A 26,513-nucleotide genomic window follows, 5' to 3' on the forward strand; every position below is an offset into this window, starting at 1 on the left:
CCTAGCACCCCCACAGACCAGGGTTTTTAGGAGCCCTGTGTTAAGAAGAAGGGGCACAGACATATCTTTCTTACTATTTTACAAAGCCCATGGACAAAACAAACATCAGGCTGTTGAGAAACCTCTGGAAGCCCAGTTACTAGTGAGCACCAGCTCCCTCTCAGCTCTTGCAGAGATCCACGGAGACAAGCCACCCAGTCCTGGAGTTCCCAGCGTCCAGGCCTTCCTTCCCCAAGGCAGTGCTCCTTGAGCTGCGAGGTGCATGTAAGCATCCATGTGATGCCTGCCTCCTATTCCTCAACAGCATACACGACAACGGGAAAAAGGCCGGGCTGTATAAAGAAAACCTGCTGCTGCGAGGATGTACCATCAGAAACACAGAAGCTGTTGTCGGCATTGTCATCTATGCAGGTAGGCATGGCTGTGGCATGCGCAGTCTGAGACACTGCTGGCTTGCCACCCATGCTGTGTGTCCTCGAACGTTGCTCCTTGCTCTTTATTTTTTTCTTTTCTGATTATAAAAGTAGCACAAAGACATTGTAAAAATTTAGAAAACCCAGAAAACAGAAAGAAGCAAAATTTCTAATAGTAGCTCAACCAAAGTGTTCTCTCTCAGCATTTTAGCTTATTTCTTTCCATTGTTTCTCCATGGTGGTTATGTATTTGGGATTCATTTCACACCCTGCAGTTTTGACTGAGCTTATCCTGTAAGTATGATTGGATGGCAGCACTGTCCTTCAGTCCAGGAGTCAGGGCACCGTCGCTCTGCTGTTGGGCACCGATTTACCGCATCCCTCACACTCCCCGTACAGGACATGAAACCAAGGCTCTGCTGAACAACAGTGGGCCCCGTTACAAGCGCAGCCAGCTTGAGAGGCAGATGAACTGCGATGTGCTCTGGTGTGTCCTCCTCCTCGTTTTTATGTCTCTGTTTTCTGCAGTTGGTAAGTCTCCTTTGTGGGTCACAAATAAGAGGGCACTGCCGGACAGCCTCCAGGTGACCCCAGTGGGCTGCCGACGACTCATTCTGACCCAGCACTCTAAAGTTAAAACACGCATTTGTCATCCACTTAGACTCAAAGGCCGCTTGCATCCACACAGGCCATGTTAGAGATGCCTAGATGAATGTTAATGTTATTTTTCAAATTTGCAACTTCTTGGATGGAAGAATGGTTTAATCCCACTGGTTATAATGATTCCAGTAGAAGAAGTATTAGTAACCTGGTGATAAACTGAGAATAATTTAGCAGGAGAAGCACAAATGCCCCCCATGAGAACTTCATGAGGAAAGGAAAAAAAAGGCCTTTGGGTCTTAAGAAGAACCAAAACAGTTAGATTGCACATGGGCTGTGGTGCTATCCAGCCTCTGATGGCCTCCAGACCTGGTATGCTGCCTTGGGAGTGCCTTGCAGGGCACTGTATTTCACCTCTGGGTAAATGATCTTCACCATATGCCCCGCCCAGCTACCATTGTGAAGCAGATGAGTGTGATGTGGTCTTGGAGCTCAGTGGTGAAAGACATAGGTGTACAGGACACGGAAGGGGCTTCTGTTATCAGGTGTGGGACCCAGCTGATGAAAAACTGTGCAATGCCATTGCCTTCTGAGAGTCCATGACATGTGCAATTTGAATCTGTAGCAAGGGTCAATAATGGGCAATATCCGGGGCCTACTGACGAGACTGGTGCTTTGTGAGGCACACACTGGGAAATTCCTCTTTGGGGATTTTCCCATTGGTAGCTGCCAGCACATATCCAATTTCTGCCTCATGACCAGTGTGCTTTTCAGTGCCAATAATGGGAAATGCCTGATGTGAGGAAGAATCCAAGAACCAGTGCCTTCCAGCAGTCTGACTGTGGGTGCCAACCATACCTGCCATGCGCTTTTGCTTTCTTACATGCAAGGCAGGCTAATGAGACCCAATGTGCCCATGTCCATAGTCTTACAGTTTTGCTTTACTTTGCACTAGCAGTGTCTTTATTTCCCATTGGGTGAATGATGTTTCTTTTTGAATGTTGCTGTAGGACACGGACTGTGGGTATGGCGGTATCAAGAGAAGAAATCATTATTTGATGTCCCTGAGTCTGATGGCAGCTCTTTATCCCCAGTCACAGCTGCAGTTTACTCGTTTTTGACAATGATAATAGTTCTGCAGGTAACAGTACTAAGTACCATATGATAATTGCTTTACTTTTCTAGTAAGAACTTAAAGTCATTACACTCTGCTAAGAAGGTCCTATAAATTCTGCATCTGGGAGGACCAGAGATACACCTGCCTAATGTTCTGCTTCTTACTTTTCCCCTAATTTATCTATAGGGTCTTTTTTGGGTGCTTTTCAAGTTAACATTCTCCTTTGCTGTTCCTAAGATTCTTAGGCCTTACGGGGTTGGTTTTTGGATCATTGTGTGTGTTTTATTTTTCCATTCCATTACTTCTTAAAAACAAAACCCTAAATTTTATTTTGGGATAATTTTAAGACTTACAGACAAGTTGCAAAAAATAGTGCAGAGAGTTCCCATATGTCCCTTACCCAGAGTCCCCTAACGTGAACATATTATATTACTATGCTACATTGTTGAAACCAAGAAACCAACTTTGGTACTTTGCCATAAATTCTAGATGTCATTTGGGTTCTACTAGTCTTTGCACTGACATGCTCTATCTGTACCAGGATTCAATTCCGGATATCACAATTGCATTTTGCAGCATTGGTTTTTATTATTTTTATTACTGTTACTGTTAGTATTATTAGTTCACATGCTCATGAGCAATTCTCCATCACTAACTGAGAACCTTTGCCCAAAAGGCTTGTTCAAGAGTAGAGAAGGGTCAGTGAGTGTCATATTAGGAAGACAAAGTGCACAGAGGACCTCTGCTTAGCCTTTGCCTATGAGGGGAGCTCTACTGCCTTTATCACATGTGTTTCATACAGCAGGAACTTCCTAAATTAGTCTTTTTTATGAGTGCACATTTGGTTCTCGCTTTGTACTAGTAGTAGTTCTGTAGTAGGCATGGTACTGTAGTAGGTGTTGCATTAACATTATGTTACCAGGAGAACCCAGTTAGTCTGTCTGGATATGATATTCTGAGCCCATGAACATCAGTTCAATACTGTCATTCAAAAAAAAATTTAAACATTGATGTCATGAAGATTATTCTTAAATTGTCAAAGTGTAACTGTGAATATTCTTCTCAAAGCCTTCTTCCCTTTGCTCTGTATCATACAAGATCCCAGAAATTGTCCTTCAATACAACCAGCCTCTGGAAAGACTGTCTCTTCTGGACTGTGGGGTTGTGTCCACGGGATGGGCAGCTCTTGTTGCCGGGAGCCCTGGGAGAGCCTGGGGGCCGAGTGCCGCTGTGGTGCGAGGTGACTTTGCTTATGAGGAGTCTGACTGTGCCATGTGTTTTTTTTTCTCTCTCTCTCCTCTTTCCTTTCCTAGCTTCTCTCAAGCCCAACTTAGTAATACGAAAATGCTTGCTTCTATCCAAGCCATGGTTACCATTCTTCCAGATACGATAGTGGATTTATGCTCCGCAGTGACACCATAGGCTGTCCTAGTTTAAACTCTTTGCCAATATCCTAATACTTTTCCAATACTGACTCTAAACCAACCTGGTTAAGCTCTTAAAGGTACAGTATAGTCCCTACTTACTTGTGGTTGTAGTCATTTGTCATTTCAATAGTTTGGACTACTACTGCTGCTCCCTGGTCCTCATAATTGTTCATGTGTATGCCTTATGTCTTCTAGGTTTTAATCCCAATTTCCTTATATGTTTCCATTGAAATTGTTAAAGTATGCCAAGTGTACTTCATTCATCAGGACGTAGAGTTGTATGACGAAGAAACGGACTCACAGCTGCAGTGTCGAGCTCTGAACATCACAGAAGACTTAGGGCAGATACAGTATATCTTCTCAGATAAAACAGGCACTTTAACTGAAAATAAGATGGTTTTCCGAAGATGCACTGTGTCTGGCATAGAATATTCCCATGATGCAAATGGTGAGTCTGGGGATGGGGACTCCCAGTCTGGGCTGGACAGAGAGCCTCTGTGTCAAAGCTGCATGCACATGTGCGTGCACATACAAACACACATGCACACATACACATACAAGCTTCAGGGATTGCTGATTTTTGAGAGAGAATAAAACATAGAAAGGCTGTTAGAGCAACTCAGGAGACTGAAGCAGGGCAGCATTTATAGAAGCAAATATAGAATTCCATGTTGCTGACAGTGCCCTGTTCACTGCAGTATCTCAGTGTGGTGGGCATCTGCTTAAACACTCACTTTCTGCCAGACAAGAGAACCAAGAAGGGCATTCTTGAGGAAGTCACTTCTGAGGCACCCAGTCTCTTTGCTGCACCAAAAACTGAAGAGATGCTTTTGTTGTCACCCATCAGCCTCCTTGTTATTAGCTGAAAATTCTCAGAACGGCATTGGGCAATTCATGCTGTATTTTTTCCCTTAGAAAATGATGTTCGTGGAAGCTGGAAAGAAATATCACTCCCGTTTGAATTTTACAGGTGGTTGCTCCTCCTGCCTCTCTTTTCCTTATCCTTTGCTGTCTCTGTCCTCCCTGAACCCATACAGGAGCTCTCCACTTCATAAGCAGAGGGTATGACTGGAACCATCCAGCCATCTGAGCCAGGAGAGGGCACCATGATAAGGTGTGCCAGCTCTGCAACCAGCACCCCTCTCCTTCCTGTAACAGCATCTGAGAACATGAAAGTAGTCTTGCCATGGGAACAGAAGCAAATAATAGAACAGGAGTCAGTATGTGGGCTTCATTAGGAAACTGTTCTTTAGTGGGATATGGCGGGAAAGATCTGTTAGAGGCATGGGATTTTTGCGAGTTTCATGAAACCAAGAATTACGATATCCACAAAGGCCCTTTATGTAAAATTAAAGTAATCATATTAAATAGAAGACATAGGAACTTATCCACTATGTTTATTGCTTTATTTGCCAACCAAAATAAATGGTCAGTCACTGTCCACCTGTCTCCCTTGCACTCTCACCTTCCATAACTCCTCAGCCTTGTGCAGAAGAGCTCATTTTCCTGAAAGCAGAGCTTAGCCTAATTGTAAAGGAGCCAGAGACCCAGGTCTGAAGTTGGGTCAGAAGCAGCCTCTGAAAGCTGGACCTGAGACTCCATGGGCAGAATCCCAGCTAAGATTACAGAAAAATTTTGACAGTTGTCAGATGCTTATCATAAAATCAAAGGATTGCATTGCCTCTAGAAGACACAGGAAAGCATTTCTGGTGAAGACCAAAGCAAGCCAGCCTCGCTGCTGCATGTTTGAAAGAAATGCTGTGATCACATTGACATGCACCTGGGGCCAAGAGCAATGTCAGCTGTTACTACCCATGACCTGACCTCTCAGATCGCATTAGTAAAATGAATTCAGATGACTTTGGCTTTGTGCGATGAACCCAGTTCACATGGAGACTGTGGGTTTGGCCATTTCTGACCTTACGTCCCGGTTACGTTGTGTGTCCCAAATGAGGCATCACCTACCTGCTTCCTGCCTTCCCTCGACACTGAGGGCATCGCTCAGGCACTGCTGGTCAGAAACTGCTGCCTCATTGTAGACCACAGACACATCAGCAGTGGTCTGAGGGATTGCTGTGTTTAGGCTAAAATCCAACTACTGCTGTAGGAGGGTGGGATAGGCTGGTGTATCCTTCAAGAGGCTGACACCACGCTCCTAATGCACAAGCCCAGAAGCTTGACAGCACTGTGTCTGGGCTTTGTTCTTCCTTGCCATTCATTCACCACCAAACTGGGACTTCCATCAGCCAGGAGTGGGTGGGACAGGCAGAGGAGATTTGCTTCTGGGGTGAGGAACTCCCTGAGTTGGATCCTGGTGTTGGCAGTTCCTTGGCCTTGTGACCATGGGTAACTTATCTTTCCTTATCTCTGCTTTCCTCATCCCTAAAGAAAAGTCTTCCTAATGAAAGATGCTGAATATAAGACCTAGCTCACAGGACAGACCAATGCCACAGGCATGCCCAGATTGGAGGGCCCTTCTTAGCCCCTCAGGCAGGCCACCTTGTGTTAAGATACCTTGTGCTCAGACCCAGCACTGGACCTGCCCTGGAAGTTCTTAGTAATTGCTTGTTTTGCATGAGTAATCTTCATGAGTAGTCTTCTTGCTCGTCTGTGATGAAACAAGCTGAACTAACTGGGGAAAGCCAGAAAAATGTGTTCAGAGCCATCCATTAGCAAGAAGCAGTGCAGATGTACTTCGTAATTCACTGAGTGGCCATGTAGCCACAAGGATTTTTGCTGGGCAGTGCCCCCTTGAGGGCTCAAGCATAGCCATGCAGTCAAGGTCGTCTTCAGTGGAGCTTTACCTGCTGGGTCTATATCCTGGTGGCATTTGTCCGCCCTGTGCAACCCACAAGGACTATTAGCCTCCCTGTTGGGTAGACCTTCACCCATACAGTGTAAATGCAGACAGTACCCACCACCTACCTGGCCTTGAACAAGGATTCCCCATGGTAAAGTACCATAACACAGCCTGAGAACCATTATTTCTGTGTGATTGCAGGGCAGACGTTCAACATGTGATCTGTCCTGACAGCCCCAGTGAGCCAGGTGGTTCCATGACCCCAGGTTAAAGGGCAAATCCTGGAGCCAGGTTACTCTGTGGGCTAGGCCTTCACTGTCTTCCCTTCTTTTGCCCCTGTTGTCTGCTGCCCAAACCCCATTCATCACACCTAGGGTCCACCTGAATAGAGGGGGCTGTATGTGAATCTATCTGTCCCCTCCTTACTGTTTGTGGACTGTGATGGCCACTGTGCCAAAATGCACTGGACCTGAGCTTTGGCATCACCTTGACCTGGATGCCATCTCCACCCTTTTGAGTCCTATGTACTTAGCAAGCTCCTTACGTTCTCTGTGACTCAGTGTGCTCATTTGTGCTTGGGGTTGAGAATGTCAGCCTCACCGGGTTGACTATAGGTCCAGATAGAATGAGAGCGGCCTCCATCTCTCAGTGGAAACTCATTAAATGTGGCCTTGCCTTTAAGAAAGTGAGGGTGGCGAGTGCTCTGAATCAGTTTCATTTTCCTAGCCTCCCTGTGACGTGTCACCCCATGTCCCTCTGCCCACAGCCCAGCGTCTGGCCAGGTACCAGGAGGCAGACTCCGAAGAGGAAGAGGCAGTGCCCAGAGGGGGATCGCTGCCCCAGCGCGGCAGCATCGGGAGCCACCAGAGCATTCGTGTCATGCACAGGACCCAGAGCACCAAGTCACACCGGCGCACAGGCAGCCGGGCCGAGGCCAAGCGGGCCAGCATGCTGTCCAAGCACACGGCCTTCAGCAGCCCCATGGTGAGTCCCACTCAGAGGATGGCAGCTGCCCATGCTGGGGCAGCCTCACCTTTCCTGGTCCTGCTATTTCCCTTCATTCCTCCGAAGTATCCGCACATAACAATACAAATGAGCTGTTGCTGGGGGTTTAGCTCTGCTCAGTTAACAGAACTTCTGTGGCCAACACCTTCTCCCCACACCCGTGTATCTTTCCTAAAACGCTGACACAGCCCCTTTGCCTGGGCCTCTAAGGATGGGGGATTGCTGGTGAACTCTCCAGATGGGTGCTGGAGAGGAAGTCTGTCCTGCCAGATGAAATGAATAAAACATCAGGTCAGGATGACAACTGTGAAAAAGCAAAGCCAAGCGGTGGCGGGGGGGGGGGGGCAGTTTTAATTAGATGAGCCCAAATCTAATAAACTTCTTTCTCCCTTGGGGCATCTGGGTGGCTCAGTCGTTAAGTATCTGCCTTCGGCTCGGGTCATGATCCCAGGACCCTGGGATCGGGCATCGGGCTCCCTGCTCTGTGGGAAGCCTGCTTCTCCCTCTCCCACTCCCCTGCTTGTGTTCCCTCTCTTGCTGTCTCTCTCTCTGTCAAATAAATAAATAAAATCTTTAAAAAAAAAACAAAATCTTCTTTCTCCCTTGCCTTGACAGCTGCCCAAACATTTATGGACCATTCTGGTCAGGCAGGGAAATTTCCAGAAGTGAGTGAGTGGGGCTCTCTAAAAACCTTTCACTTCTGAAATGTTTTAAGAGCAGAGAGGGAGAATCCATTTTGGTCCCTCTGTGGACCATTTGGCCTCATTCTCTTCTGTCCTTAGAAACCCGTACAGAGGCTGCCATTACATGGCGGTCGCTGATTGGTGGGTTTATGCAGGGGTACCTGGGAGGAGGGCCCTCATGCTTGACAGGAGGGGGACTGTGTTGGAGCAAGCTTTCCTGGAATCGATTTAGCAATATGGGTCCAGAGTATTTGAAATATTCAAACTTCCTGACCTAGGAATTTAGGGATTCAGCCAAAGTTTTCTATGTATAGCAGTTTGTCAGTGAAAAAAAATGTATTTAGTGATAAAAGAATGGCCAAGTGAATCATAGTGTGTCTGTTTTGAGGTTGTTAAAAGTCTGGAGAAGTTCAGACTACAGTTGACCATGGAACAGCACAGGTCTGAACTGTGCAGGGCAACTTACATGCAGATTTTTAAAAATAAATACAGTACTGTATTTTCTTTATGACTTTCATAATAATATTTTCTTTTTTAAAAATTTTTTAAAGATTTTATTTATTTTGAGAGAGAGGGAGAGAGCCAGAGAGAGAGCATGAATGGGGAAGAGGGGCAGAGGGGGAGAGAGAAAGACCACAAGCAGGGGGATGGGGAGAAGGAGAAGCAGGTTCCCCACCGAGCAGGGAGCCCAACATGGGGCTCGATCCCAGGACCCCGGGATCTTGACCTGAGCTGAAGGCAGACGCTTAGCCAACCGAGCCACCCAGGCACCCCTTAATAATAATATTTTCTTTTCTCTAGCTTACATAATTGTAAGAATATAGTATATAATACATATAACAAACAAAATATATTATTAGTCAACTGTTTATGTTATCAGTAAGGCTTCCAGTAAGTAGTAGACTAATTTTAGGAGTGTCAAAAGTTATATAGACTTTTCAGCTGCACAGAGATCAGCATCCCAATCCCTGCATTGTTCAAGGATCAGCTGTATATAGTGTTTTGGGGAGAATGGACACTGCCAATTTATGTATAAATTTTTTTATTGAGATATAATTGACATATAACATTGTATAAATTTAAGGTGGGAATGCAAATTAAAAGTATAATGAGACAATCACTTCACACCTCTTAGAACGGCTGTCATCAAAAAGCCAAGAGATAAGAAGTGGTGGCAAGGATGTGGGGAAAAGGGAACCCTCATGCACTCTTGGTGGGAATGCAAACTGGTACAGCCATGGTGGAAAACAGTATGGAGGTTCCTCAAAAACTTAAAAAATAGAATTACTGTATGATCCAGCAACTCCATTTCTGGGTTTATGTCAAAAGGAAATGTATAAAATATTTGATGATGTAAAATGTAAATGTACAGAAAAAAGACTGGAAGGGGACAAAGAAGTGTGTGTTTCAAAAAGTATGTATTACTGTGAGGTGATGTGATACAGATTTGTTAAATTTTCCCTCTGTCTTTTTCAAATCTCTCTGAGTCAGATATGTTATAATAACATATATTCTTAGCTGTATTATTTTATAATGAGAACATGTGTGTTATATATAAGAACATATGCATTTCATTCCATATGTAAGTCATATATTCTTGTACCAATTATACATTATTCATCACTATAAAATGGCATATGTATGTGAGTCAGATGAAGGTGTCTTTAGAGCTTATACTGAAATCAGGGTGCCTTAAACAGTCAAGCACTAAGACGCTTTCACTGGGTTATACTCACCCCTCAGTCTCTGTCTTCTTCCAGGAGAAAGACATCACACCCGATCCAAAGCTGTTGGAGAAGGTGAGTGAATGTGACAGGTGCCTGGCCACCGCAAGGCCCCAGGAACGCCCACTGGCCCACCTTTCACCAGAGCTCTCTGACGTGTTCGACTTCTTCATCGCACTTACCATCTGCAACACAGTAGTAGTCACATCCCCGGATCAGCCACGACAAAAGGCAAGCTCTGGGGTATCCCTGTGAAGCCGACGCCTTTGACCTTCAGCATGGTCCCAGTGTTGTCAGTCTAACCTTCCCAGGAGGACTGCTCAGCACTGCCTCTCAGGTTTAAGGGGATATAGTAGGGGGCTTTGTGGAGGGCAAGCCAGCTCACTGATTCTGTGGTGCCGTCCCCAGGCTACCGTGGACAAGTAAGGGGATTGGGGCCAAAGGGAGAGGAAAAACTTCTGAGCCCATGATGGGTGGGGCATATAATAGCCTGGACTGGAATGGGGCTACCCTGCACAATCTACACAGAGCTTCAGGGTTCCAGATTCTCACAAGAGAGTGGACAGGACAGGCTTGGGGCCCAGACAAATCGCCTGGACTTGAATCTTGACTTTACCAACAGGCTGAGTGGCTTTGGACAAGCCATTCCCCACCTGTCCCTTAGGGATCTTATCTGTGACATGGGGGCAGTGGTGAGGTTTTAGAGGAAGGGCTCAGAGCACACAATAAATGTATTTGATGTTAAAAGGACCTTTAACATTGTCTTTAAAGGAGAAGTGGTCGAAAATCAATCTGAGGTTACTTAAGATGGTGGAAACATAGCAATACCCAAGTTGGTTTTTGCTTGGGTAATTATAAGGTTCTCTCTGAAGAGAGTAAAGTTTCATGGGCAGGCAGGTCCTTTATAACCCCAGTGTTTCTCAGGAAGTCCTCTAGGTAAGCCAGGAGGTGTGTGTGTAGGAGGTACACCTAGGAGGGATGGGCATAATGCAGCTGAGCAACTTTAAATGGATAAAAACAAAGGTGCTCTAGAACTAGATGCATGCCATAGACCTGCCCCTCAACTCCCCACTCTCCCAGACCTCTTTCCCTCCTCCTGAGTCAACTCTTCTAGCAGGTTCCACTGATGGAGCCATTGGTGTGTCATGTGGGGTAAACCAGGGTCTCTGCTCTCTTCACAGCAGCATACCTGGCAGTAATGCACCCCCCACCCCCATGCTCCTGCTCCTGCCACACTGGCCTGCAGAAGCCCCAGGGGGCCTGGTGGGTCCAGAGTGGACAAGGTCCCCACCACCCAAAGACTGCAGGATTGCACCGTCTGCCTTAGGCGAGGGCTGCTTCCTGGTGCAGCTCACCTCTTAGCTGCCTCAGCATCCTTCATCTGGCCTTTGGATTCTTCCACCACTCTATATTCAGTCCTGCTGGCATGCATCCCTGGAGAAGTGTCTGGTTTCTAGTTAGACCTGTCTGAGACCCAGGCATTGCTGCAACTACTGAATAAGTGAGAGAGACCCCAACATAACTGAGGCATGTGGTGATGGTCACATAGGCAGTGTGTTCCACATAGGGAGCAGAATATTTAATCCCCCACCCTCAGACTGCAGATGAGTAGGTCTCTGGATGCACTCCTCTTTCCACATATTAGTGAGTGCGATCTTTCAGGGTATTTGGAGCCAGTAGGCACTCCACTGTGGCTGCTTGAATCCCCCCCTTGAATATGTAGCACATTTAAAGTCATTATAGGAACAAAAAAGCACCTTTATCAAAATTGGTCCCATGTGCCCTGCTTTACCAAATACCTGACTTTTCTGCAGGCTATTATGTAATTTACAACTTTAGTCACATGGGGAAAATTATGAAAATTTAAGGATAACTATAATTCAATGTTTTGCTTGTTGCAACATTTGCTCTAAATCTGTTTTCTAGCAGAAAGTTAAAATAGGAATATTATACTAGCATTAGTGAACAGTACTCATTTAAATAAAGTATTGCTGTTGCTGCATCGTTGAGCTTTTTGGGACTTGAGCAAATGTATTTAACTGTTATTTTGTTGTTTTCACTTCTTGTTAGAAGATATGCGATTTATTGTGACTTTAAAAGAATGTGCTAAATGATTTGAATCCTGAATTTGTCCAAGCATTTAATTTGTTTAGAAAAGTTTTTGGGTCTGGGAGTGTTATTTAAATTTTATATGGACATAATTCAAAGGACTGTATAAACTGGTCTTTTGTAAATGCATTTTGTAATGGGGGGAGGGATTTGTGCCAGGGTTTTGTGCTAGGTGATAGTGACAGGCATGTTCTTCTGAACCTTTTCTGCAAAGCAGTGGGACATTGCAGTGCAGGGACAGCTAGCAGAGGGGATAGTCTCAAAGCCTGCAGGTACCACTAGCCACACACTCCCTGAGTCAGTCCAGGGCCTCCGTGTGGCTACCCAGGCGATCACATTCTAAAAGAGTGTATGTTGCTAATTTTTGCTTAAGTGAAATGGAAGAGGCCAAAGGATGTTCTCAAGGAAGAAATGCTGGCTCTGGTTGTGTGCCCCCAAATCTGGGAAATGGGAACTCTGTGCTCTGAGCCCTCACGGGGGAAGTGGGGAAGTGCCCTGTGGCAGTGTGGGTTTGGCCTTTGGATATACCTCACATGTCTTCTGACTGCTTCTCTTGCAGGTGAGAGTAAGATTTGAGGTGAAGTCCCCCGTGAAGACGATAGAAGACTTCCTACGGAGGTTCTCACCCAGCCGCCTGACCTCAGGCTGCAGCAGCATCGGGAGCCTGACCGCCAACAAAGCCACCCACAAGTCAGGGTCCAACTTTCTGTCCACCCTATCCAATGACAGCACACTGTTTAAGCTGGAGGAGAGGCTAGGCCAGCAAGCCGCGGCCATCGCCAGCAATGGCTATAGCAGTGGGGCTGCCAGCTGGGGCCCAGAGCACACTGCCCAGGAGCAGAAGCTGCAGCGGGAGCAGGAACGGGAGCTTCGCTATGAGGCAGAGAGCCCCGACGAGGCGGCGCTTGTGTATGCTGCGCGGGCCTACAACTGCGCGCTGGTGGACCGGCTGCACGACCAGGTGTCTGTGGAGCTGCCCCACCTGGGCAGGCTCACCTTCGAGCTCCTGCACACACTGGGCTTCGACTCTATCCGCAAGAGGATGTCAGTGGTGATCCGGCATCCACTCACCGATGAGATCAATGTCTACACCAAAGGAGCCGACTCAGTGGTCATGGACCTCTTGCTGCCTTGCTCCTCAGGTATCCAGCTCCCCTCCACTGGGCAGCACCCCCAGCTCCAGGTGGAAGTCCCAATAAATTAGCCCCTTCCCTCAGTCCCTTCCCGTTGGATTTCATTAAGCCTTTTCTAAAGCAGTGCCCATCAGAGGTTTGCCTCTCTGGATCACCCGTTCCTCCTTTGAGGGGTTTGGACTAGAATGCACTGGGGGCTGGAGGATGGAGGGCTTCGGTGCCTGAACTCACCTTAGAACAGTGGGGTCGAAGGTCACTTGGGGGGGAGGCCTAGCATCATTTTAAATCTGGACAATGAAGGTTAAGAACTTTTAGACTAGAAGTTCCAGAATGTTCCTTCCTGCTCTCTGATTGCCTGGACTGTGTCTTCTATGGAGGTTCTTACCCAGGTGCCTGACCTCAGGTCATGGTTTGTAGCCCAATTGTGGAGCTGCCTCAGGCCACAGTGAGAGCCTAGGTAGTGGAGGCTGCTGGCCTCTCAACCACCATCTGTCCCACCTTCGGACAGAGCAGCTCCATCTTAGTCTCTTTCATGTACTAGAGTTCCATATAACTTCTGTGTTTAAAAAAAGGAATTTGAAAACCACTGGTGAATGGCCTAGGTACCCTTTTGTAAATGTGGTCACCCCTCCTCTCTACTTGGAGGATGAAGGCGTGCCCGTCTGACGTCCAGGGAGAGAGGTGGAATGGAGGTGAAGATGCTTTTGGCAGACACAGGGGTACATGCTGTGGTTCTGCTGCCTGACCTGCAGTCTCCCTGTCTGTTGTATCCTGGAAACATCTCTAGGTATAACCTGCTGTGAAAGCCTGTCCACTGGGTGTGGCCTTTCCAGAGCTCTGGGATGGAGCTAGAGAATACTTTACTTCCCATAGTCCTTTCGCCACAATCTCAGTGCCTCCGAACAGGACTCCTGGCTCCCAGGTACAGCAGCACTCTGCTGTGGAGAGGTGCACTGGAGGATCTCTGCAGAGAAAATCCTTTTCCCATGGCAGAACTGTTGTAAACAGGTCTCCGAAAACAGTTTGGATAGCTTTTCATGGCAATAACCTACCAGAGGGCAGGATTTGCCTTTCCACCCCAGGGGTTCTGTGCTAGAGTGGACATAGAATCCAATTCATAGGATGATTTTGCATTCCAAGAGTCTTCTTCATTTCCCCATTCCATAGGTTGCCTTTTGGTTTTGTTGATTGTTTCCTTTGCTGTGCAGAAGCTTTTTATTTTGATGGAGATTTTATGCTTATGTTTCCCTTGCCTCAGGAGACCTGTCTAGAAAAAATGTGTCTATGGCCAATGTCAGAGAAATTACTGCCTATGTTATCCTCTAGGATTTTTATGGTTTCGGGTCTCACATTTAAGTCTTTCATCCATTTTGAGTTTATTTGTATATATGTATAAGATAGTGGTCCAGTTTCATTCTTCTGCATGTGGCTGTCCAATTTTCCCACCATTTATTGGGGAGAAAAAAGGACACTGGAAAAAAACACAAACACATGGAAGCTAAACAACATGATACTAAGCAACCAAAGGGTCAATAAAGCAATCAAAGAAGAAATCAGAAAGTATATGGAAACAGATGAAAATGAAAATACAGTGGTCCAAAACCTATGGGATGCAGCAAAGATGATCATAAGAGGGGAGTATATAGAGATACAGGCCTACCTCAAAAAAACAAGAAACTCAAATAAACAGTCTAACCTTATGCCTAAAGGAACTAGTAAAAGAAGAACAAACAAAGACTAAGAGGAGTAGAAGGAAGGAAATAGTAAAGATCACAACAAAGGGCACCTGGATGGCTCAGTTGGTTAAGCGACTGCCTTCGGCTCAGGTCATGATCCTGGAGTCCCAGGATCGAGTCCCGTATCGAGTCTCCTTCTCCCTCTGACCCTCCCCCGTCTCATGTGCTCTCTCTCTCTCATTCTCTCTCTCAAATAAATAAAATAAAATAAAATAAAAGATCACAGCAAAAATAAATGACATAGAGACTAAAAAAAACAGTAGAAAAAATCATTAAAACCATGAGCTGGTTCTTTGAAAAAGATAAAGAAAATTGATAAGCCTTAGCCAGGCTCATCAAGAAATAAAAAAGGACCCAAATAAATAAAACCAGAAAGAAGAAAGGAGAAGTAACAACTGACACCACAGAATACAAAGGATTATAGAGAATACTACAAAAAAATTATATGCTAACAAATTGGACAACCTAGAAGAAATAGATAAATTTCTAGCAACATACAATCTTCTTAAACTGAAGAAGTAGAAAGATTTTCTATAGAAAATAGAAAATTTTCTATTTCAAGAAGAAATAGAAAATCTGAACAGACTAATTAACAGTAATGAAATTGAATTGGTAATCAAAAAACTACCGAAAAATAAAATCCAGGACCAGATGGATTCATAGGTGAATTCTGCCTAACATTTAAAGAAGAGTTAATACCTATTCTCCTCAAACTATTCTAAAAAAGAGAAGAGGAAAGAAAGCTTCCAAATACATTTTTGGAATGTAGGCTTTGGAATAAAGCCTTCTTTATTCTGAAATTTGATTTTGCATCTACGCAAAAGAAAAAAAGATATGGCAATTATCTGAGCAGATTTAATTATATTGTAAAAAAAAATCGTCTTTGTCCTTTTCCACAGCCTTTCATTAAAGACAATTTAATGGACCACTGTATTTCAGACATTACCACATACAGCAGGTCATGTATAAGGTAAAAGACCTATGGTAGCACTAGCAAACAAGGGTAGGACACGGGGGTAGGTAGGACCCACCGTACAGAGAGGGCCAGGGACCCTACTGAGCTGTGCAAAAGACATAAGAAAAACCAAGAAGGCTGCCATAGTCACCACACTTGTACTCTGCTGGCAGATCATTCTTTTAAATGAGGAAGAATTCTCAAATTTCTAGAGAAAGTGCAAACAACTCCTACCACTCATAGTCAACTTCAAGGTCAGGATGGGGAGGGTGGGTTGCAGGGAGACTATGTGCAGGCTGGGGAGCCTTGTAGCCCCCTCCACCTAATCCTGCAGCCCCAGTGTAGCTTTGCTGTTGTGCTCACCTCCTCCACAACTGCAGGTCTCTGGGAGGAAATTACTACCCATATATAGGTAACTATAGATGAGAAGAAGCAAAGCCTTCCATCTGTTCCACCATGAAAGAGACACGTAAAAGAACAACATTGCTGCAGTTACACATTGCCCAAACCATGATAGTGAAAGGGGCAAATTAAAAATAAACAGTTTGTGTAGCTCTCCGCCTTACTCTAGGAATTTCCAAGCAGTGTGCAGGTCAGATAGGTTGATAGGGAAGAGGTACATGTAGACATCCAGCAACTTAAGATTCAGGAGGTTCCAAGACCCCATTGGATTCTCAAGAGAGGAGCTGTCACCTTGAAGTTATCCACTGGTGACACCCTGGCCTTATGTATAAATCATTCAGCTTTTACTTTGTGGGGTGGATGGGTGTGGAGAGGAGCAGACTTACACAGCACTTACCTGTGCTGCAGAAGCAGAGCATTAGAGCTGAGCTGCTGTACCTGTGTGCTGGTGATAAAGTGAGGTAGGCACACAAGTATTATCCTCCGGATGACTTCAGATCTTTAAGATCTTTCTCCAAAGAGACCTAACACTTTAGCAAACAAGGCATGAGGAGGCTACACTGATGGTGGATGTGACTGTGTTAGTGTGTTGTATTCTCAGGACACGATCGTGTCTTGGAAGTTGTATGGAATCGGGTATAAAATGGGGGCTCCACCCCACCCTGGTACCTACAGACCTCTGTTCAAATCCCAGGTCTATGTTTATGGCTAGAATGACCCTGGATAAGTCACTTACTTTCTTTGCCTCTGTTTCCCATCTGCAAGGAGGAAATCAGGATGCTGACCTCACAAGAAGCCCCTGTCCAAGCCCCTAGCACAGTGTCTGGTCTAAGTTTAGGTCCCTTTCCCTTCTCTCCGGTTCCTTCCCCTTAAGAATCACTTGCTTGACGTTTGGTCCAGTTGCCACTTGGTGTGGTGTTTAAGACCCAAACACCCAGACAGCTCTACCCTCCTCCAAGAGTGAGGATGGAGAGTAGCCCACCATCTAGCATGGGCCTCACACTTTGCTGCTCTTCAGTAGATCAGTAAATGCATGCATGAACAAGGAAGAGAATTCACCTTTTTATTTTACCATCTGACTAAGATGAAACTCCTTATAGGAGAAATAAATTTGACTCAAGTATAGAAGAAATGGAAATACCACTTTGGGCATGTTAAGACCACATGTCAAAATCATGAGTAGGAGTGGATGTTTTCCTGTGAGGTCCTGAGCATTGCCAGCCGTGTCCATCTGCCCTGCTCAGCCAGAGCTGGAAGAGGGTTCCTTTCAGTCCTGCTGCATCTTGAGGTCAGTGACATGGGAGTCATCTTTACAGACTGACAGGAGCTGTTACTGTCAGACACTTTGCGTGCCCCCCAGTCCCGGATGTGGCTTCAGGGATCTTCTCTCTGGGCCCCTCAGGCCACCACCACCCGCCAGGAGGCTCTGGGTAGCATTGGTTCCACTTCTGCCCATGATGTTGCTCATTATCCAAGTAGCTGTGTTGCAGACACAGCATTCTTCCTACTACCATAGATAGGAAAGCCGCATGGGATCTGGGTGGCCTGTAGGATATCAGAAAGAAGAGGCTGATATTGCATGAGTATCACTCAAAATGCAATGTGAATGGTTAGAATACCTGCAGTCTGAGAAGAGTGCAGGAGAGCCGGGCTGACCACATAACTCTGGGGGTCCCTGGGTTTGCTTTCTAGGACAGCACCCAATACACTCTTCTTAGGTGCCCCCAGCTACTTGGTGGTCTTCCACTTTGAGCTTGAGTTCTTTCCACCATCCTGGCCCCTCCATTAGAATGTGGACATATCCCAGCATTCATAAAGAACCAATCCTACAAACCCTAACATTGGCTCTTCCCAGGGACTGTGCAGTCCCTGGTGCAGTTGGGAATCTACAAAGGAGAGGTTGAGTGATAATCAGGGGCCAGGTTTTACCTCAAGTGGCAGAGGAGGTGTGTGTCTGCAAGGGCAGTCAGTGCTTCTCTCCCGGAAGGGCTGGGTGGGCTCAGCTCCAGGCTCTGCTGTGGTGGCCCCATACGGAAACAGCTTCGCATGGCTGCCTGTGGGACCACACACTCATCCAGGGCACCCAGCATGCCGAGCCACCTGGCCTGCCTCCTCTAGCTCATCAGTTCTGTTTTGACCAAGTGTTCAGTCTCAGCTCCTGCATGCTGCTCCTTTGCTGGAGTGCAGTCTTCCCCTCCCCTCTCTGGAGAACCAAAGTACTTTATTATTATTATTCTAATTCCAAAGGCCCTCAGATAGACATGTCTTTGCTCAAATATAGCATCTGGAATATTGTTATTATCCCCTTCTGAGAATTGCTATCACAATATCAGGAGTAAATGGTAGTCAAAATTAAGATGTCGTATTTTGAGTGTCATCTTTTCAGGAAATTTAAATTCTTAAAGCAATCTAATCTAGGGAGGTGTTTCCAATCTCTCTTTTTTTTATTGCTCCCTTAAGGAGCCTTTTTAGACATTTTTTAGTTATCTCCCCATGACATTTTAATGCCACAGATATGCTGCATATTTGTTTATGTACTGTATATATATCTGTGCCTTATGCTACGCCTAAGTAGGTTTTAAATATATAATTAAAATTTTTTGCCCTGGAACCAATGTTTTAGGCCCTCAGGGTGCTATCTTCTTTATGGAGAACACATGTCTAAGAGGTGAAAGTGTTTCTCCCAGGGCCAGTTTGCCCAGGACCTGACTCAGATAGTAGACAGCCTCTCTCAGACCAGAAGCCTCACCACTGGTAAGTAGATTTGCCAGATTCAGCAAACAAAATATATTGAATGCCCAGTTAAATTTGAATTTCAGATAAAAAACATAATATTTTTAGTAAAAGCATGTTTTATGTGATATTTGCACATCTTATATTCTATCTGGTAATACTACTGGTGTTCTGGGGATAGAAACTGCACTTTGTATTCAAGTACAATTTTTCACAAACTGGAAGAGTATGTACCTTCATTTACATCCACCTCCTAGGTGAAAGGATACCAGATCACTCCTAATAAAGCATTGTTTAGGGGTGCCTGGGTGGCTCAGTCAGTTAAGCGTCTGCCTTTAGCTCAGGTCATGATCCCAGCTCCTGGGATCGAGTCTCGCATTGGGCTCCTTGCTCAACAGGGAGCCTGCTTCTCCCTCTGCCCCTCCCCCTGCTTGTGCTCTCTTTCCCTCTCTCTGACAAATAAAATCTCTAATAAAGCTTTTTTTTATATGAGCTTCCCATTTCAACAAAGGTCATTAGTAACAATCAAAAATACGATGTGGCTCTTTTTACAATAACAGCTTTTACTTTAAATTCTATACTGTTTATAAGTGATGAAATAGACCCGGGATGAATCTAGTAGTGTGGAGACTTCACACATGCCTCTTATTGGAGGGCGTTGGAGTAAATCAAAGGGGAAGGTTGCTCTTGTGACGTTCCTTCTTAATGCATTGCAACAAAATGCAATTCCAAATGCAGCCAGCTAGAGCACTGACCCTGAAACACAGTCACCATATACTTTCATCATGCACAAACCAAAGTGCATTATGCCTTTCCACTCATAATTGGCGGCCCACAAAAACGGTAGACTTAGGAAAGTGTGTGTCACCTTGTCATGGATGCCACAGTTGGGTGAGGCTCCGAGTCAGCACTTCTGAAGTTTGGTAATAACCAGTAAGTCTGCTCAGCTGTGTCTCCAGGAAACAGAACAGTGTGGGTGTCTGGAGAACTCTTACTAGTGGACTTAGCTCTTTCTTTTTAATTGTGGTTAAAAAAAAAAAAACCCACATGACCTAAAACTTACCCTCTTAATAAGTGTACAGTTCAGGAGTGTTAAGTGGATCCACATGGCTGTGCAACAAGTCTCCAGAACTTTATCTTGCAAAACACTCTTTACCCATTGGACAGTTCCTCTTGTCAACCCAGCTCTTGGCAACCACTATTCTGCTTTGTTTGTCTGTGAGTGTGACTACATTGAGACCTTAAAAACATGGCTGTTTTCATGGGAAGCTGGCCTGGAAGCTGGGTGAGAAGAGCTTCCGGGCTAGAACCTCTGGGGTGGTGCTGACCTCTCATCTGGGGTACGCTACATACGTAGAGTTGTTTCAACACAGTGCAAAGCTACCTGAGGTTTGTGGAGTGGTCCGCGAGCCTCCAGACTCCATTGTTCTTACTTATCTGTGTTTCTGCTTCTACTCCAACCTAGATGATGCCAGAGGAAGGCATCAAAAGAAAATCCGAAGCAAGACTCAGAATTACCTCAACCTGTACGCCGTGGAAGGCCTGCGCACCTTGTGCATTGCCAAGAGGGTGAGTGGGTGCCACCTTCACAAGCATGGATACTGACCGCTGCCCCCATAGTACTCGGTGCCTATGTGGCACTCACCAGTGTGTCTCACGTAGGTTCTGAGTGAAGAAGAGTATGCCTGTTGGTTGCAAAGCCACTTAGAAGCAGAATCTTCCCTGGACAACCGTGAGGAGCTTCTTTTCCAGTCTGCCATTCGCCTGGAAACAAATTTGCATCTGTTGGGTAATTATGCACATGAGCACATGTTGCACTGAGCAATGTGGAATTTGCAGAGACAGTCCTGGATGGGGTGGTGACACGGCTCTAGTCATTGGCAGCTCTGCACCTGCCGGGCTTGGTTAAGGAGTTGACTAGCCTGATGCTAGCATGGCCCCCAGGCCCAGCCATCCTTGATTAAACATTCACACCATGGACCGTCTCTGTAGTATTCCACGTGCTGTCCCACCAGGCACCCAGTGACAACACCTGACTTGCCTCCCCCTAAACCCTGCTTTCCCACTAAAAATAGAGATGAGGAACGAGGCTTCTCAACAACTGAAGCTTGAAGGGACTCCCTCCACCTCCTACCCCTAAAACAAAAAGAAACTGTTGGATTCCAGAAATGGCTACACTTTACATCTTATGAATGTTTCATAGATTCAGTTTGGATGAAAAGAAAACGAGCTCATTTTTACTAAAATGTGCTCATATTTTCTACTGTATTCATATTAGTATTTATAAGAATATTTATTTTAACATTTTAAATATTTAGTATTAAGTTTGTATTAAATTAGCTGAGTCTTTATATATGTGCTCTCTGACCACACCAGGAACTGAATGTGATCATGCTGTGTACACACACACACCCCATCCCATGGTGCTGAGAGTCAGATGGAATACCTGGGCATGGAGAAACTGGAGTCCATCCCTCTCCATTTAATACAGAAAGGCTGTAATTCATATGGTCTTGTTCCCTGGACAAAGGAGTTGGGCTACCTATATATCTATATATACATATCTAATATAATAATATATTTAATAGCATAACATATACACTTCATATAATATTCTTTTTTGCCTCTGGTGTCTTATAGGAGGGCATGCACTGCTCAAAAAAGCCCCCAGATCCAGATGCCCAGAGACATCATGAGCAGTATCCCTGGGGGGTGATTAAATGAAACACTTGGGAGAGAGCTGTGCTTTTTCTAACCTTCCAGGTTTTAATATACTGGGACTGTTCATATCTAGAGCATGCTTCTCCAGAAGTCACTGTTGACCAGACCTGGGGGATAGGCAGGGGTTCCTGCTGGTCCTTCTGGCCCATGGGCAGGTCCACTTCTCTGTCCCTTCACTGCAGGGCACTCTCCCTGGAGAGCTCTGACTCTTGAATGGAGTAAAATTTGCCTCGCCAGTCCCTTCTTCCAGTGGGTGCTGGTCCCACCCTGTGGAGCAAGGCAGACAGAATCTCTTCCCTTTTCCAGAGGGTGAGACCTTAACTGTTTGAGGACTTGGCTGTGAGTCCCCATGCTGTCCACCTATATTTTTAGGCATCCCTACCTTTCCTTCTTTCAGAGTCCAGGAGGCTTAGCTTGGTTGTCTATCCAGTCCTGGCTCTGTCACTTACTGGCCATGAGACCCTGGGCAAGTGACTCAGTCTTTTTGGCATCCCAGTCTCCTTGTCTGCTGGGTAATAATCCTGCAGGGATGAACGGAGGGGGTGCCCAGTGGAGCACTAAGTGAGGTCCAAGCACAGGGTCCAGTACTCAGCAGCACGTGGTGATCAGTCTTATGTTACTGCCTCCACATCTGTTTACAGCCTGGCTGGCCTCTTCTATACAGACTCACTCTGGTGGTTGGGCATCCATCACCTCCCTTGCCCCCATGCTGTATCTCTGTTAACATGTCCTGAATTTTTGACAGCCCTAGAATACCCTAAGTTCATATTGAACTTGAGATCAACTCATCTTCCTAGATCTTTTTCAGGGGATTTGCTTTCTAGCCTGGATTCTGTAATTTTTGTTTGGGCAACTATGTAAGCGTCTAAAAGGAAGGTTTTCTACTTATCCTCATTCCAGTTTTGTTTTGTTTTTTTTCTGTTGGGGCCGGATTAATAGAGTTTTTCAGAATCTTGATTCAGCCATGTTCTGCTGTCATCCTGAGTGGATGTTTATCTCCAGGGGTCTGTTAAAGGGCTCTGAGATGAATCAGTGAAGGAACTACTGGAATGCCCACAGTGGGCACCATCAGTGTCCTTGAGTCTGCTCATGCCTGCTGCTGAGAGCCTTTTGATACATTTTCAGAAATTTTACAATCACCATTTGCTGTTTTGCATAAATTTTCAGGAATTTTGCATAGCTTTTTGATGCTGTTGGTAGCTTGACATCAGTCAAGGTGAGTGTATTTGCACCACAGAAATGGGAAAATGCAGCAAATCAGCTTCCCTCCTACTAGCTGGTTGTTAAACACTTAGCATCTCCCCCAACCTGGGATATTTTGGTTCAGATGATGAGCTGGAGAATAGAAGAGACACCACCTTAGTGTTCACCACAGCTTTATCCACAGGCACTGTGTTCCAACTCCTCAGATTCATTTTTAAGAAATGCAAAGTAAGCTGTTTATATTTTTAATAAGCCCAAAGCCAAATACTCCTTCTAAAACTTTTCATTTAGGTTCTTATATTAAATAACATCAGGGAACTACAAAGGAAGGGTCACCATTTATACTGTGTTCTTGAAATTTTCTTTTCCATACTGTTCTGGCCAAGAGCCTAAATTCAAAGGACAACATTCTGTTCACATTCCCCAGCATTCCTGTTTGTATTTCCAGATGTCATCTCAAACTCCCCTCCCACGAAAAGCCACCTGACATTTGATCACAGTGAAGCATGGTGGCACTAGCTTGAACCCTACTACATACCCTGTTATAACACTCAAAATGCCAGGTTCTCCCAAGGCTCAGGCTGTAGAGAGGTGGCATTTACTCTAAGTTACATAGATTCCATTGCTAATAAGCTACCTTAAAGAGCTGAAGAAAGACCACTGTGCTTCCAGATAATTTTTAAAGGACTGTTCCCGAGATTTACTCTTTATCCTTGGCCATAGGATATCATCGTGCTGAGATAGACATACTTTACATAATTCTCTTTATGAGTTCAGTAATATTCTATGTTTGATTCAAAGCTGCACATAGAGGTTAGGATCAGTCCAGCGACCCAGTCGGGGCCCATTACTTAGACCAGTTAGCTCCTGAAATGAAGATGCTTTATTTTGAAGGTGTTAGGTTTTCCCTGAAGGACTAGAATTTATCTGTAAGTCCTTCCCCTGCTTTCTTTCTTGGAGGACATATATCAAGGAGCTCTGGCTCAGCAGCTAATATACAAAGGTGGGGAGTTACAAGTCCCTTCTATAGTAAGTTGCCATCTAGTGAAGGGTGGGTAACTGGTTGAATTACACACAAAGCTCTGTTCTGTAGTGGAAGTTCTCCTAGAGCAGCCATATAGGGAGGTTCAGAGCATGAGACATACCATGCATGGAAGGCTATAGCCCTTCCCTTGCTAACTAATCTCTCTCAGCTTTGCTTCCCAGATCTATATGGTGAGGATAATTGTAGTACTCACATGTTAGGGATGCTGCAGAAATTTTTGCCTGACAATTAGTAATTCATCAAGATTAGCCATCATTATGATTATTCCATAACCATTGTTATTATTAAGTATGAACAGGATATTTTTTAAAAAGAGAGAAAGCACATGCAGGAGGAGGGGCAGAGGGAGAGAGAAACTCTAACCAGACTCCATGCTGAGCACAGGGCCCCAATGCGGGGCTTGATCTCACGACCCTGAGATCATGACCTGAGCCAAAACCAAGAGTTGGACACTTAACCAACTGTGCCACCTAGATGCCCCTGAACAAGGCATTTTGAATACATGGAGGCAGACGTTGTCATCCCTCCCTCTTTCCCTGGATATCAGGGAATGTATCACAGCAGAAGTGATACTTAGGATGCCTTGGTAGATGTCAACTCTGTTGGATGGTGAAAGTAGGGAGCCAGAGACCTAGAGTACCCACTGTCTCCCCATGCTAGAGCCAGGGGTCTGGGGGAGGGAAGAAAGGCCAAGACCAGATGGCCTTCCAGCACCTGGGTTGTCAGGAATATGCTCACAATGAACATGGAACATAACATGGTTTATTCCTAAGCATACTTTGAGACCCACACCCCTGCCTGGTCCTTATCTTGCAGACTCTGTGATTCAGAGCTGAGGGCAGCTTGGGTGCAATATCTCCTCTTCCTTTCTGGGCCCTTGCCAAGTTCCCACTTAGTCTTCTGTGCATTCAGATTAAAGGTAGGCCCGGGTCCAACACATTGCACAGGCTGCATGAGATGGAAGAGAGAAGACTGCCACTTACCCTTGAGGGGGCTTCTGGAGAGCTGGTGATGCTGTTACCTGAGCTCAGGGCTAGTTAAACAGGAGTGTGATTTGTGAAAGTGCATTATAGGATATATTTAAGAATTGCACGTTTTTTGTGCATGTATTAGACCTTGACTCCATCCTCCCTACACCTGCCAACTCATCTGTTCTAGGAGGAGAAAGGGAAGTGGTGTCTATCTTAGTCATTTCAGGCTGTCATAGCAAAATACCACAGACTGGGCAGCTTAAACAGCAGACATTGATTTCTCACAGTTATGGAGGCTCGAAGTCCCATATCGAAGTGCCGGCCAATTTGGTTCCTTAAAGGGCTCTCTTCCTGGCTTGCAGATGGCTATCTTCCTTCTGTATCCTTGAATGGTGAAGGGAGATCATCTCTCTTGTGTCCCTTATTATAAGGGCACTAACCTCAGTTATGAGTCTTCCACCTTCCCTCCTAATGCCATCACAGTGAGGGTTAGGGCTTCATCCTATAAATTATGGGGATAAGGGGACACATTCAGCCCATATCAGCTCTCAGCACAGGGAACAGTGTGACATAAAAGAGAAGGGCAGGGCCAATGAGGTGTCCTCAGTCAATGCTGTATTTCTAGAGAGAAGATAGAGACCATCTCATTAAATTGACAATAGGAAAAAAACTTGAGGCTGACCTGGAGAGCACCTTTCTGCACTGGGTAGAAAATTTGTCCCAATGTACAGAAGCCTGCATATTTATTAATATGCTAATTTTTGGAAAAAGTACATTCTGGATAATGTTGCTTTCAAGAAATAATGGGCTTGTGTGGTCTGTTTAGACAGCTGACAGTAAGGATTGCTGAGGGCAAATATTATGGATGTCATTCAGAAGCTTTGTATGGAATGGATAATTTTTAAAACTTTTTCATCCTTCAGAATATGGTCATTCCCACCATCTCCCCACAAGCTTTGTTTCCAAGTTATCTGTTATGTTAAAAATTAGCCACCTGTTAGAAAGCACTAGAAGTGCTTTGTTTTAAGTACAGAGAATTATGTTCAGTGCCTCATAGTCATTCTGAGTCATTCGTGACTGTGTCAATCGAGGGAGCTACTGAAAGTGTTCACCAGGGTCCAGAAATGATGAATCATCATCCACATGAGACAGGCATCAAGTAGGTCCCAGTCTATGGGGTCATGCCAGCATCTTTGGTATGTTGGCAATGACATTCGTGCCCCATCAGGATCTGAGGGCATGTGCAGAGGGGGCTCACCTACACTTGCACATTTGACCAGGTGCCACTGGGATTGAAGATCGCCTGCAGGATGGAGTCCCAGAAACCATTGCTAAATTGCGTCAAGCAGGCCTGCAGATTTGGGTTCTCACTGGTGACAAACAAGAAACAGCCATTAACATTGCATATGCCTGCAAACTGCTGGACCATGATGAGGAAGTCATCACCCTGAATGCTGAATCCCAGGTATGTAGGTTTCCAGGAAGCCATGCTCTGCCTGGGCCAGCTTCATACCTACCTAACCCCCACAGCAACAGGAATACCTTCCATTTCTTTGCCCTCTACCTCTGTGTTTGCACCTGTGTTGGGTTTCTTACATGTTCTTGTCATTGCCTAGGAAGATGTGGAATTTGATGGGATTTCTTAATTTCCGAGGGATGCATCCCTGGACTTTATTAATGCAAAATTCAACCTGCTTTTTCCTGACCTATTCATGTCAACAATATTGGAAAATTGT

The 26,513-nt window shown here is 45.3% G+C and overlaps 1 protein-coding gene across 1 annotated transcript in view; it reads left to right on the plus strand.

The window, feature by feature from the left end:
* ATP10A (ATPase phospholipid transporting 10A (putative)) overlaps positions 1 to 26,513 on the plus strand; it is a 210,915-nt gene that overhangs the window by 152,312 nt on the left and 32,090 nt on the right. The window contains 10 exon segments of the mRNA XM_025852086.2: positions 305 to 411; positions 813 to 944; positions 2,024 to 2,154; positions 3,753 to 4,005; positions 7,124 to 7,341; positions 9,806 to 10,000; positions 12,438 to 13,020; positions 20,303 to 20,406; positions 20,500 to 20,626; positions 26,058 to 26,242. Coding sequence (XP_025707871.1) covers positions 305 to 411; positions 813 to 944; positions 2,024 to 2,154; positions 3,753 to 4,005; positions 7,124 to 7,341; positions 9,806 to 10,000; positions 12,438 to 13,020; positions 20,303 to 20,406; positions 20,500 to 20,626; positions 26,058 to 26,242 — 2,035 coding nt within the window.

This window comes from Callorhinus ursinus, unplaced genomic scaffold, assembly GCF_003265705.2.
Source record: "Callorhinus ursinus isolate GAN/ISIS: 27379988/994484 unplaced genomic scaffold, GSC_fseal_2.0 scaffold78, whole genome shotgun sequence".
Taxonomy (NCBI): Eukaryota; Metazoa; Chordata; class Mammalia; order Carnivora; family Otariidae; genus Callorhinus; species Callorhinus ursinus.